Below are 13,446 nucleotides of genomic sequence, written 5' to 3' on the forward strand. Positions count from 1 at the left end.
GTGTATATCGCAATGATTTTAAAATGCTTTCTATTTGGCCATTTATTTTTATAAAGAGCATCAGTTGACTAATTTCACAATCCTTAAGGGCTGCACAATTAATCAAAATAACATCAAAATGGCTTTATGGTCATAGGTGATTATTAAACTGCAAAAGACTTAAGTGAAAGACTGATGAACATGTCTGTGCGGTTCAGAATGTACACTGTTCTGTGTACGCCCAGGGCTCATGGGTTCGTGCTTTTAGCGCGTTCTGAGCAGTTCACGTGCATTGTGAAATAAAAGTACTGCAGGTTTTAAGCATTTGCAATTCCAAACATTAGTAACTGCTACAAGTTATTTTAAAAATCTACAAAGGTGGCACTGAATAACAGAAAAGGAGGAGATTAAATCATTGAATGTGAATGACACAACACTTTCCGTGTCAAAATAAAAGCTCCAGGTGAAAGTTTTTATTAAGTTACTATGTACTATGTAAATAAAATAAAAAATGAAATAAAATATAAATGTGCATATCAATGAAAATTATTAGATCCAATTCTCTATGCCTTTAATAAATTTAATCTACTTAGCTACAGTGGCTGTTTGGATGAAATTATGATTCCTCTGATTTAAAAAAAAAAAAAAAACAAAACAAAAAAAAACTTTGGAGCCATTTCAGAGCAAACACATAATTATTGAGATATATATCGAATATCGTCAATAGGCTGAAAAATACTGAGATTTTTAGCCATATCGCCCAACCCTAGCTGTTACTACATAATAAAAACTTTGAGGACAAAACTTTCATTTAAATATTATTTTATTAAAGGAATAGTTCACCCAAAAGTGTTAATTCTCTCATCAATTACCCAGCCTTATGCCTTCTCAAACTCGTTTGTCTTTCTTTCTTCTGCAGAAACCAAACAAAGATATTTAGATGGAGATATGAGATGTTGATATTCATACAATGTAAGTCAGTCTGGCCCAACACTTTCAAGCTTCAAAAAGGCCACAAAGGCAGAATAAAGGTAATCCATATCACTTGAGTAGTTTAATCCATGTCTTCGGAAGCGATGTGATCGGTTTAAACCTGTATTTCTTTCATTCTTCTGTTGAACACAAAAGTAATTTTGCTATTATTTTCACAAGTGAATGAAGAAACTAAAGCAATTATTGCATATGTGCCAGATTTGAATACACCAGATATTCTATCGTATGGCATCAGAAGATTTGGAATATAGTGCACGGATCATATGGATTACTTTTATGGTAACTTTTGGAGCATGACAGCCCCAATTCCTATTTACTTTGCTTATTAGCACAGAAAAATGCAGAAATGCCATGGCCTCTTTTTGACAGATTCAAAATTAAATTCCTGGTAAAGTTTAGGGTTGGGGTTTGGGTTAGAGGTTTAAATTAGGAGTTTATTGATTTAAAAATTGTGTTCATTTGTTGATTGATTTTTCTTTTTGGGAATAAAAGTTGTATATTTCTGTATGAGTCGACTCGTGCGATTTCTTACAATTTTGCTGTGTGGTTAACTCTTACAAATTGTTATTGAACATGAGATTGATTTGGGTTTTCACATCATAGCTGTTATGCACTGTGTATTTTAGCATGGCTGGAACTTTGTATTGAACAAACCGCATCCAGGACCATAACTACTCTTTTATAATTTGCAGTTTATGTTCCTCAACTTGACTTCACCAAACACACAAAAAAGTTTTGTACCTAAAAGTCGATCTGTTGTAGTTTCTTTTGATCTATTAATAGAGCAGGATCTGTGTGGGTGCCTCGTTTCGCACCCCGTAAGATGCTGTCGCCCCCCCACAAGATGCCGCCCTGGGCAACGGCACATTTTGCCCATGCCTAAATCTGCTACTGTGTTTTATGAAGCAAAAAGATACTTAATACCATGTTATTTTGTGAATAAAGTCACAATATGGGCACTATACTTACAACACAGCATGGCCTTTTGTATATTGTTGCTTTATTAATAAACACCAATAGTAAGTAGTATCTAAATGACTGGCAGTATGAAGAATGAATCCAACTGTTTATATTCACTATAAAATATACTGTTTAACACCAATAAATGCTACTTAATTATATAAATACTAGTGCTGTCAGTCGATTAATTTTTTTAATCGTGATTAATCGCATAACTTTTTGAAGTTAATCGTGATTAAGCGCAGATTTTGAAAGTGCTGAAATTTGACACTATAAATACTTCTTTTCCTGTCAAAATGCATTTATTTCCATCTTAGAAAAGAAAACAAAAACAACATTTTACAATCAAATGCTTTATTAACATTTTTCAAACAAAGCCTTCCACAGTATAGAGATAGAAATGCACTAAAATAGCACCAATTCAAGTAACATTAAATGTTTCCCTAAGTCTAAGTGGGAAGTTCCTACAGCAATAGTGATGCTGCGTTTATAATTCGCATCAGGGTGTTAGCGCCACTTTGAACCTCACACGAAGAGTGCTTGCAAACACACGTCTCATTCTGCGTTTTGGTGATAGTTAAGACTTTTCATGCTTCTGTGGTAGTTAAAAGGTGCCTTACTTGATTTCTGTCACAAGTCCCATATGGGCTTGTTTTGTACGTCAAATAGCTCTAAGAGCTATTTTCTCCATCATTTTATCACGGAAGCGCTGTTGTGTGTGCAGAGATTCTTTTATTTACTGAGATAACAACCTCTCCGGCTCTGTCATAGGAAAGAGCCTTCCAACAGTAGCCTTCCGCAATAGAGTGTCTATGGGATGCCACGTTATGCTAAGCTTGTAGGCTCACCTTGGTAGAAGGCCTCTGGTGTGTGTGTGCATTTGTGGTGTGTCCATCAGTGTAATGACTCCAGGTGGACACATTAGAAAGGTTCTGCCCTTCCAACAAGTGTTTATGCTGGTTTATACTGTATTATCGGTAAATGCGTTAATCGCGATTAAGAAAAATTAATGTGTTAAACTTTTTAAATTAATCTCATGCATTAACGGGTTAATTCTGACAGCTCTAATAAATACATAGCAAATTTGAAATACATATTGCTCAGTAATGGACATACTGTATCTCTTGGTATAGTGCTTTTATTTATTATTATTGTACTTAACGTTCTGTCTAGAAGGTCAGTTATGTTTATTTTTTGGGCCGGTCTGACTCTGAATCATTTCCCTGCAAGCTCACAAAAAAACATGTATGAAGTCACATTATTATTAGGGCAGAGCCGTCTTTAGCCACAACCTTGCAGCAGACAATCAGAGACAAAAGCTGGAAAATGACAGGTTACCCTATTATTTATTTGGCAGGATGGCAATTTTTGAAGCCCCCGCAGGCATGATTTCCATACCGGCCTCAGTCTGGGAAGTGTTGTGATTGCTTTTCAATCATCGAAGGCAAACAATAATTAGATTTTATTTTGGTCTGTGGAATAAGAGGTCTTCGGTACGGAGGGCTGTCAATATGTATGGCAGTAAACTGAAGGCGACTCTGACACTTACATACTCTGTGAATGGTCATTGAGTTGAATCATGGATCATGACACTGAAATTTTCACATGTTCTAGAGGCTTGATTAATCAGTGTTGGAAAGCTTCAGGTGGATTGCTGCTGGTGATTGACCCAAGTGTGTTTGTATGTGCTTTCAGACAGATGCTGCCCTAATGTATGACGCAGTGCATGTTGTGGCAGTGGCCGTCCAGCAGTCTCCTCAAATCACCGTCAGCTCACTCCAGTGCAACCGCCACAAGCCCTGGCGCTTCGGCAACCGCTTCATGTCACTCATTAAAGAGGTACCGCACAACACACTCATTTTCTATCCATACATACACACATATTTGGGCTGGGAGTCGATCCCATAAAGAAACGAATTTCCAGTTCCAAGGCATTGGGAATTGAGAGTCTGAAGTCTTTGGATCTGGAGAAATGATTCTGCTCAGAAGCATAAAATAAATCTGTAAATCATAAATCTGTAAATCATCAAAGTGTGTTGTTTGGACATACTAATTCAGTGTACAAAATGACATACTAATGTTTTTGTTTAATAATAACAGCTGATGAGCGGTAACAGGTAATTTCAATGTGCAGGTGAATTGATGCTTTTTACATTGTTTGCTGTAGTTCTTCGGAATGCAGGCGCATCTGTTCAGCCAACCTTCCCATAAATTCATCCTATGGGATTGAAGTTTGGATGCATACAGATTCATATTTATTATAAGAATAAACGTTACTACACAGAAAATGTCAAGATTCAAGATTCATACTATCACATACTATCTTATTTTTTTAAGAATCAAGAAAAATAGCCTGAAATCAAACTGAACATTTCCCTGCAGAAATCATAATTCATCAATAACTTTGCACATTTTTCTACATTAAGTATAAAATTTAGGACCAACTGAAACCACACAAAAATCTGACTCTGCATATATATATATATATATATATATATATATATATATATATATATATATATATATATATATATATATATATATATATATTGATGTATGATTATTAGCAAATAAAGTAACACTTTACATTAATGTTCCCTTTGTTAATGGAGTTAATTCATGACTTATAATTAATTTACGAATTCATTAAAAATGATTGATATATGCAGTAATAACAACATGAATAAAAAGGTAAGAAATGCTTCAGAAATACACTTATTCATACTTATTTTAATCAAAAACATAAAGTACCCTATTAATAATTTAATTTAATAATTAAAAGCCTGGGTAGCTCAGTGGTAAAAGACGCTGGCTACCACCCCTGGAGTTCGCTAGTTCACTAGTTCAAATCCAAGGGCATGCTGAGTGACTCCAGCCAGGTCTCCTAAGCAACCAAATTGGCCCGGTTGCTAGGGAGGGTAGAGTCACATGGGGTAACCTCCTCATGGTTGCTATAATGTGGTTCATTCTCAGTGGGGCACGTGGTGAGTCGAGCGTGGATGCCGCAGTGGGTGGCGTGAAGCCTCCACACGTGCTGTCTCCATGGCAACGCGCTCAACAAGCCACATGATAAGATGCGTGTGTTGACGGTCTCAGACGCGGAGGCAACTGGGATTCGTCCTCCGCCACCTGGATTGAGGCGAATCACTACGCACATTAAAAGCACATTGGGTCATTCCAAATTGGGATTATATCATTTTGTTACAGTCCGCTTTGTGTTTAATTTTCATTACTGTAATGTCTTGACTCACTTGTGTTGTCACTTTCCTTGTCACGCTGATGTCAAAAACATGGTGCTACCTTAACTAGTCCTAGTAACCTAAAGTCCTCTGTAAAACACTTTTCAGCTCTTCATGCTCATTCACAGCATACTGTATATCATATAATAAAGCCGGATGACTATTACAGAACTTTATGTACGTGTGTTTCTAATGTTAACAACTCCTTAGTTCATCAGTCAACTTTACATTAAGGTACATCTTCATAGGTCACTTATGTTGAGCAGGTGTTATTAAGCATTTATAAAATGTCAGGTAAAACGCTTACTATTTGGCAAATTGCATGAAAGTCACCCTGTTTATGAATGTTCTTATAACCGTATATTAATGATTTATGATGCATTTGTAAATGACGCATTAGTCATTAATGAACCTCTTTATAAACCCTTAAGAAAGGGAACTTTACTGTAAATAACTAAATGACCCTACAGCAAGTTTTATATATTTACAGAGTTACAAAAATTATGTGTGTTGTACTATAGCTTGATCTGGGATAGATTCTGCATAAAAATGTAGCCACTCATATGTAGTTTATGCCTTCATACAGTAAAAAAGTGTTAACTGTGTTTCAACTAGTTTTTCTGTACATGCTTTCAGGCGAGAGCATAAGGATTGGTTCGCAGAGAGTGATGAACGGTTGCACAGGAAGTACTTATACGGTATGCACTAAAATGAGTCTCTGTTTATTGCGCACATCTCTGAAATCTGAGCATGTCAAGAGTAACATTAACTAAGATCCTATATCATATATATTTTCCACTTTTTGAAATGTCCATGTTAATGTTTAACATAAAGTTCAACATAGAGAGTAAAGTTTCTGATCAATAAGTGTGATTAATTTATAAAACAAAGTGAGTACAAGTCACCTGCACATAGCAAGAACGGACTGTTGTGTAGGGCTGGTATATCATCGCAATGATTTCATTGGCAATATAAAATGAAGCAATATTGTGAATATTGCAATGATATTAATGTGCCTTTTATTTTCCCACTTGAGTTCCTAAAGAGCATCATTAGACTAATTTCACGATCCTTCAGGGCTGCATAATTAATCAAAATAACATCAACATTGTGATATAGTCATATGTGATTATTAAAACACAAAAGGATGTGATTAAATTAAATTAATAGCCTACATGGTCTGTGCGCACTTCTGAATGAACGACGCGCTGTTCTGGTGCAAAAAAATAAATAAATGAACAGTTATTTTATTAATGATAATAATAAAAGAAGAAATAATTGCATGAATTATACAAGGCACATTTGCTATATGGAAACATTAAATAGAATAGTTACATTTATAAAGGGGTTTTTCATTTAGTTTTGATGCACTTCTAGTTTAAGTCCATATTCAAATACATATATGGATAATTTTGCCATTGCAACAGATACAGATACAGATACAGATAGTGTCTTCGCTGAATAACCCTACTAATTACTAACTGCAGGCAGGTGCTCCCCCATGAAGAAAATAATTCATCAACATTAGAACACACAGAAAAACGTGTGTGTACACCTGTTGTGAATTTGACGGAAATTGTGCAATAGAACCTTTTCTTTGCACATTTTTATAAATGAATTTTCAATTATTAGTAAATTTGCCCCTGTGTTTATGCCTCTGTGTTTATGTCTCTGTGTGTGTGTGTGTGTGTGTGTGTGTGTGTGTGTGTGTGTGTGTGTGCGTGCGTGTGTGTGTGTGTTTGCTTGTTTTTGACCTGGAATACCACTCTGTTAGAGCGCTACTACAGAAAGCAGTAAATTTATCTTAATCTCCAGAAACGATTTTTCTCCGTGCTATTTTCAGGAAAGACGGCTAATCTGAACTCTCCCTGTCATTCTGCTGCCTATATTTAGACTGACGAAAAGCCTTCTTTATTTGCTGTGTGTGATATTGTTAACTGTTCAGCTAAGACTAAAATGAAATGGAGGAAGAAATATACATAACAGCATTGAAAATACATAATTTAATACATAAAAACGGGACCCAGTGCATAAATCGGCTCAAATCTCTCTGGTTGGGGTGACCGTGCTCCAGACCCCCTGCCCTATTTTGAATCTTCTTTGCCAAGATTTCATGAAGAGCCTGAGGCAGCGGGCTGCTTTGTTCAAACAGATAAATGAAGGGACTGGCTGAACATGGCAGAGCTATAATCTAGATCAGGGTTTCCCAAACAGGGGTTCATAAGTGAACTCCACAGGGTTTGTGAGAGTGTGAAGAGGTTGCATGCCAAAATATTTCCATCATTTACCGAATTTTTAAAACATTGATGGATCATTCAAAATGTTGCCTGTCAGCTGCCAATTAAAAACAAGAACACAACTCAAACTAAGCACATCAATTATCCTTTTTTCCATTGTATATGCGGCTTCACTGTCTCCCTCTCCCTGCACATGCTGCGTATGTAAGAAAGAGAGCATGAAATTGCACACTCTCATGCAGCTGAGGGTGAGAAAATGCCACTTTTTAATGCAAAAGTAAATTATGCTCTACTCTCAAGTTATGATCAAATTACTTTCATTATCAACAACACCTAAAAAGCAATTGGCTGCACCTCTTTGGTCTGTACTGTTGCCATTTGTGCATTGGTTCTAACTGGTTGACGGAGGCTTCTTTTGGGTCTTAAAGGTGTCTTTTAGGCAGCTGGCTACTATTGCCTTGCACGGCCGCAGAAGCTCGTAAAATATAATGTTTCATTTCTGAAGAATAGAAAAAAATATATATATATTTTCTAAAAATATTTCTATGAGTAAGGAGGACATGTCTCCCCAACGTAGGTTTGTCAGGTTTACGGATAGAACCCAAACTGCAGACAGTGTGCATTCAAAAATTCTTTATTATAAAAAATAAAAAAAATGCACAGGACAACACAGCAACATTGGAAAAAACAGAACAGGCTCTCGATGGAGCAAAACAAGACAGAAAACAAACTGACCAAAACTATGGCAAGACTAAGCAAAAACTGATAAATGAACAAAAAGCACTGACCAGCAAAAATAAGATCAGAAGTCAGTGAAACAAGACCAACACGAGGGAACAAAACAGCACAAGACAAGATTAACAAAGGGAATATAAAGGAAAGGAAAACAGTAGGGCAACAAGAGCGACAGGTGAGGCAGATAAACTAATAATCAGATGGGTAACGAGGCCAACAAGGGGGGCGGGATCAGTACACAAGTCAGAGCACATGGGGAGAAAAACACATAGAAGACCAAACCAACACTAGAAAACAGGGGTCTGTTTCAGGGTCCTGTACCATGAAGCCGGTTTAGATGGCTAGCCAGGAGTGCTTTTCCCAACAGCATCATTTGCCAACTATGGTCGCAAGTTCCATCGTGACCAGCATAGTTCAACAATTTGGTGTTTTCCGAAACTGTAGTTCCAACGAACATTCGCAAACAGCATCGCAAAGTTGTGTGGTTGGAACAACAGCTCTTTACCTGTGTTTAGAAGCATAGTTCCTTGTTAGTTTGCTATGTGGACATAATTTGACTTCGCTGAGGCTTCTATATCTTTCATTCCATATGTGTCTTTCAATCTATCAAGACTTTGAACATGTTTACTTGCACTTAAGTAAACAGCTTATTCAGAGGTTTTGCAGAAAGGGGCATTCTGAAACATCATGTAAATACAAATGCAACAGTAAGGGATTACAACGGTGACTGTGACAATCACAATTTTTAAAATGAAAATAAACATAGTAATACAGCACCATATTTCAACCATTTTATAAACGACTTTCTAACTTATCATCCCCTACCTCAGATAAACCTTAACAACTGACAGAGCATTTACTAAAAAAAATATCTTGAAGCTCTCGCAGTCCTAAACTTAGGAGCTCTGTATCGCTGATGTGAAGGGAGGATTTCAAATTCTGTGTGAAGTATATGAGTGGAATCATTTAGTATAGTCAGAGCCTTCTTAAGAGCCCGTTTTTCACATAGAGCGGACAAACTTAGCTGCCTTACACCTGTAATACCCGATCTCAAATTATCAATTCTCTGCAACTGCGCTCTACCTTTCACATTCATTCCATAAAACCAACAGATGATAGCAAATGTTAAGACAGATTTGATAAAAGATCTGTAAAACAATGTTAGTAAATATTGCAGTGCAATCAACTGTCGCTTTACACAGTGCACATCGCTTTCATGTGTTCAGCAGCTTTCGTGCATTAAATGTATTAATGAGCTAATATAATTTGATATCCTGCAGAAGTTATTACTCCACCCCCTGCTTAACGACATTAATGGCAGTTCTATATTGTTGAACCAACATGGTTCAAACGATGGATGTGCAACATAGTTACTACGGTTTCGGGAAACAGTCATGACTAGCTAGTTATTTTCTCCAACGATGCATCGTACTATGGTGGTTTAGCAGTGAGTTACGCAGTTGTACAGGAAACACACCCCAGGTAAGTTTTAGTTTAGTTTGCATCAACCCTGGGTTTTTCGTAGCATGAAAGTAGATAAACCTTCACAGATGTTTATCGCCATAGTAACTTATGTTCCACGGCTTACCTGCTTCATAGCAGGTTTTGTTCTGGGTAACAGATCGCTAACATATAATGACTCTGATCTCTCAGAGATCTTCTATACCGAGATAACAACCTCCGCGCTTTTACCATAGGAGAGAGCTTAACTGTCAATTAGCGTGTTACGACAGTAAGTCACTGTTTGTGGATACCATACAAATGAATGGGAAGAGCCATAAACTGACACCTACCTGTCGCAAATTGTCTTCTCATATAAAACAGCAATTTTATTGTAGCAAACTCCACACATGGTTCATTCCAAAAGGATTGTTTTGTGTATAACATGTTGAAGATTAGTGGACAGGCGGTCAGTTCATTAAGTGATGGAATGTTTCCTCACAAAAGCAGTTTATTCAGTGTAATGAAGCATCTCCTACATAGACATCCATAAAAAAAAATAAAAAAACAGCCTCTTGTCTCCTCAGCATTGTACCACCCATAGAATGTCTATGGGACCGCCACTTTATGCATTGCAATGCTAACCTTGTAGGCTCCCCTTGATAGAAGGATTCTGCACCTCTGACGCAACGAAGTCACTCCCCCATGTCTCTTAAAGTGCACTTTACAGAAAAAAAAAAAAAAAAATCTGAGAAAGTAAATACACAGACTCTTCATGATAAATTATTTATTTGAGAGTGTAAATATAGATTTAAAGCAGATGGAGTCTTGTTTTTTTATTTAAATACACTATAATTGTTTTTCATTTACCTACTCTAGCTATGAAATATAAATTATCTATAAAAATATAAACATAATATAATATTAGGCTATAATAAATAATAATAATATAATACCTGCCAATAATGATTGATTCTAAAATATTAAAAGCTTAATTACTCCACAAGATGGCTATAGAAAGGAATGAATGCCTCCCAAACCCTTCTTTCATGGACTAGAGATCATGAACATTCAACAAGTTCAATAAAAGTGGTATACAATCTATATCTTTTGAAAAAGTCTTAAAATATGTCTTATTGCATACCAATTGTGGCTTACAATATTCAGAGTGATCACTTTTTAATGATTTAATAGTAGCCTATATTAATTTGTAATAGTATTAAATTATTTTAAGCTTTCAATTTCAATGAATACAAAAGCTTTTATATTTTAAATAAAGTATTTAAGCTTTTAAAATTAATAAGTATGTGTGGTCTTTTTGAGGACCTATATTTATTAACTTATGCATTGATATATCAGCTGTTTTATATTTTTATCACATTCAGAATTTGTTTCCAGCAGTCATTTTGAGCTCATGCAGCAGCCGCTGTGTTTTTTCTTGCTGAGTAAATTATTTTTAATGGCTTCATAATTGTACAGTGATCCCTTGTGCTGTGTAAATCATGTGTTTTAATTTTTCATAATTTCATGGCGATCTCTTGTGCAGTGTACATGAATTTTCGTTTTTCTCATATTTTTATAACAATCTCTTGTTGTGCTTTTTAAATGCATTTAAATTCTTCATATTTCATTATGATCGGCCTTCAGCAGAGAGGTAAATTCCACTGACTCTAACACTCTCTCACTCTCTCTCTCCATGTTTCATGCGATTGGCTGTTCACTGCAAACGTTGCTCATTCATTTGCACGTGTGCGTGAACCATGTTAGTAACCATAGCAAGTTTACTCTACGAACCTTACCTGCTCCGGAGCAGTTCCAGAGTTAGTTTATTTCAGGTAAAAGTAATTACGTTTCAGAGGTTTTCGGCGCATGTGTGCCCTTTTGATAAGGATAAAGTAGGCGTGGAAGCTCAGATTACGCACAATATTATAATTTAAAAGCATTTTATTATATACAGCAATCTTTACCTCACAAATCTTCTTCTGCCTGGCATTTCCAGTCTCATGAATGTGCAAATTTGCATTCAAAAGTGAACAAATTGTGCAAGTTGTGCTTTTTTTATAGGATAATAAAAATAGACTGTAATTTTTCAAAGTAGAACACATAGGAAAGGCCTCCATACTCAGCACTGTAAATAGAGGGTTTTATGTATTTATATTCAGCGTTACTAATAAATCATTTTAATTTATGAACTTTTTAACATATCGACAATTATCTTAGAATAAAATTACACAACCCACAAAAAAGAGAAGTTGACTGTGGTAAATTATAAATATATTGGTCACTTGAAATCTGAAAGGTCCTAAAAGGTACATACACTTATAAACAGTATTTCAATATATTTGTGATATTATTTTCAATTGCCATGAGAGTAATATTGCTAATATTTAAGGATTAGCGAGTATATTCTCAGATCAAACTCAATGCGGGCCGAAGAGTTTTATCAGACGTAAACATTAATTCTTTTAATGTTCCCCGAATTAATCATAATTCACTTCTTGAGCTAAATTCCTTACATATTACATATAAGGTTGGATGACGCAGGCAGAACCAGTGTTGCTAAGTCCCCTACATACTCTACTAAATAAATACAAAAGATTTTCTGTGTTTATTTTCTTTGAGTAAAATATGCAGACCTGGCAGCTTTTAGAGTCTGTCTGTAGCTAGAGATGCTATCTTTCCATGTACCATGAAACATCTCTAATTTTGTACTCTTCCACTTGTGTTCCAATTTCTGTTCCATGTGTGGCCTAATGAAAAGAATTACATTAAATTTTTGGAAACATTAAGTCACTGTGTGAGATCTTACTATTGAAAGAGGGTCTATAAATACTATGACACATCAGCATCTTTGGGAAATGAAAATTATAAATAATTTTTAATAACTAATATTAAACTGGGTAATTTTTTTTTATTTTATTAAACATAAAAGTGCATACAGTGCACATAACACATACAGTAAACTAAAACAAGTATGCACAGTTCATGATAAAATACCTATTAAATTAACCTTAAAATAATAATAATAATAATAATAATAATAATATATATATATATATATATATATATATATATATATATATATATATATATAGTAAATATACACTGGCGGCAAACGTTTGGAATAATGTACAGATTTTGCTCTTATGGAAAGAAATTGGTACTTTTATTCACCAAAGTGGCATTCAGCTGATCACAATGTATAGTCAGGACATTAATAATGTGAAAAATGTTATCACAAATCACAATTTAAAAAAATAAAAATAAAAATTTCAGAACTTCTTAAACTACTTCAAAGAGTTCTCATCAAAAAATCATCCACATGCAGCAATGACAGCTCTGCAGATCCTTGGCATTCTAGCTGTCAGTTTGTCCAGATACTCAGGTGACATTTCACCCCACACTTCCTGTAGCACTTGCCATAGATGTGGCTGTCTTGTCGGGCACTTCTCACACACCTTATAGTCTAGCTGATCCCACAAAAGCTCAATGGGATTAAGATCCATAACACTCTTTTCCAATTATCTGTTGTCCAATGTCTGTGTTTCTTTGCCCACTCTAACCTTTTCTTTTTGTTTTTCTGTTTCAAAAGTGGCTTTTTCTTTACAATTCTTCCCATAAGGCCTGCACCCCTGAGTCTTCTCTTTACTGTTGTACATGAAACTGGTGTTGAGTGGGTAGAATTCAATGAAGCTGTCAGCTGAGGACATGTGAGGCATCTATTTCTCAAACTAGAGACTCTGATGTACTTATCCTCTTGTTTAGTTGTACATCTGGTCTTCCACATCTCTTTCTGTCCTTGTTAGGGTCAGTTGTCCTTTGTCTTTGAAGACTGTAGTGTACACCATTGTATGAAATCTTCA

At 35.5% G+C, this 13,446-nt stretch overlaps 1 protein-coding gene across 1 annotated transcript in view; it reads left to right on the forward strand.

The window, feature by feature from the left end:
• Positions 1-13,446, forward strand: part of LOC127453870 (glutamate receptor ionotropic, kainate 2-like) — a 335,184-nt gene that overhangs the window by 177,227 nt on the left and 144,511 nt on the right. Inside the window, exon 7 of the mRNA XM_051720611.1 lies at positions 3,628-3,771. Within this exon, the coding sequence (XP_051576571.1) occupies positions 3,628-3,771 (144 nt within the window). The remainder of the gene's footprint in view (positions 1-3,627; positions 3,772-13,446) is intronic.

The sequence above is a fragment of the Myxocyprinus asiaticus genome, chromosome 16, assembly GCF_019703515.2.
Source record: "Myxocyprinus asiaticus isolate MX2 ecotype Aquarium Trade chromosome 16, UBuf_Myxa_2, whole genome shotgun sequence".
Classification (NCBI taxonomy): domain Eukaryota; kingdom Metazoa; phylum Chordata; class Actinopteri; order Cypriniformes; family Catostomidae; genus Myxocyprinus; species Myxocyprinus asiaticus.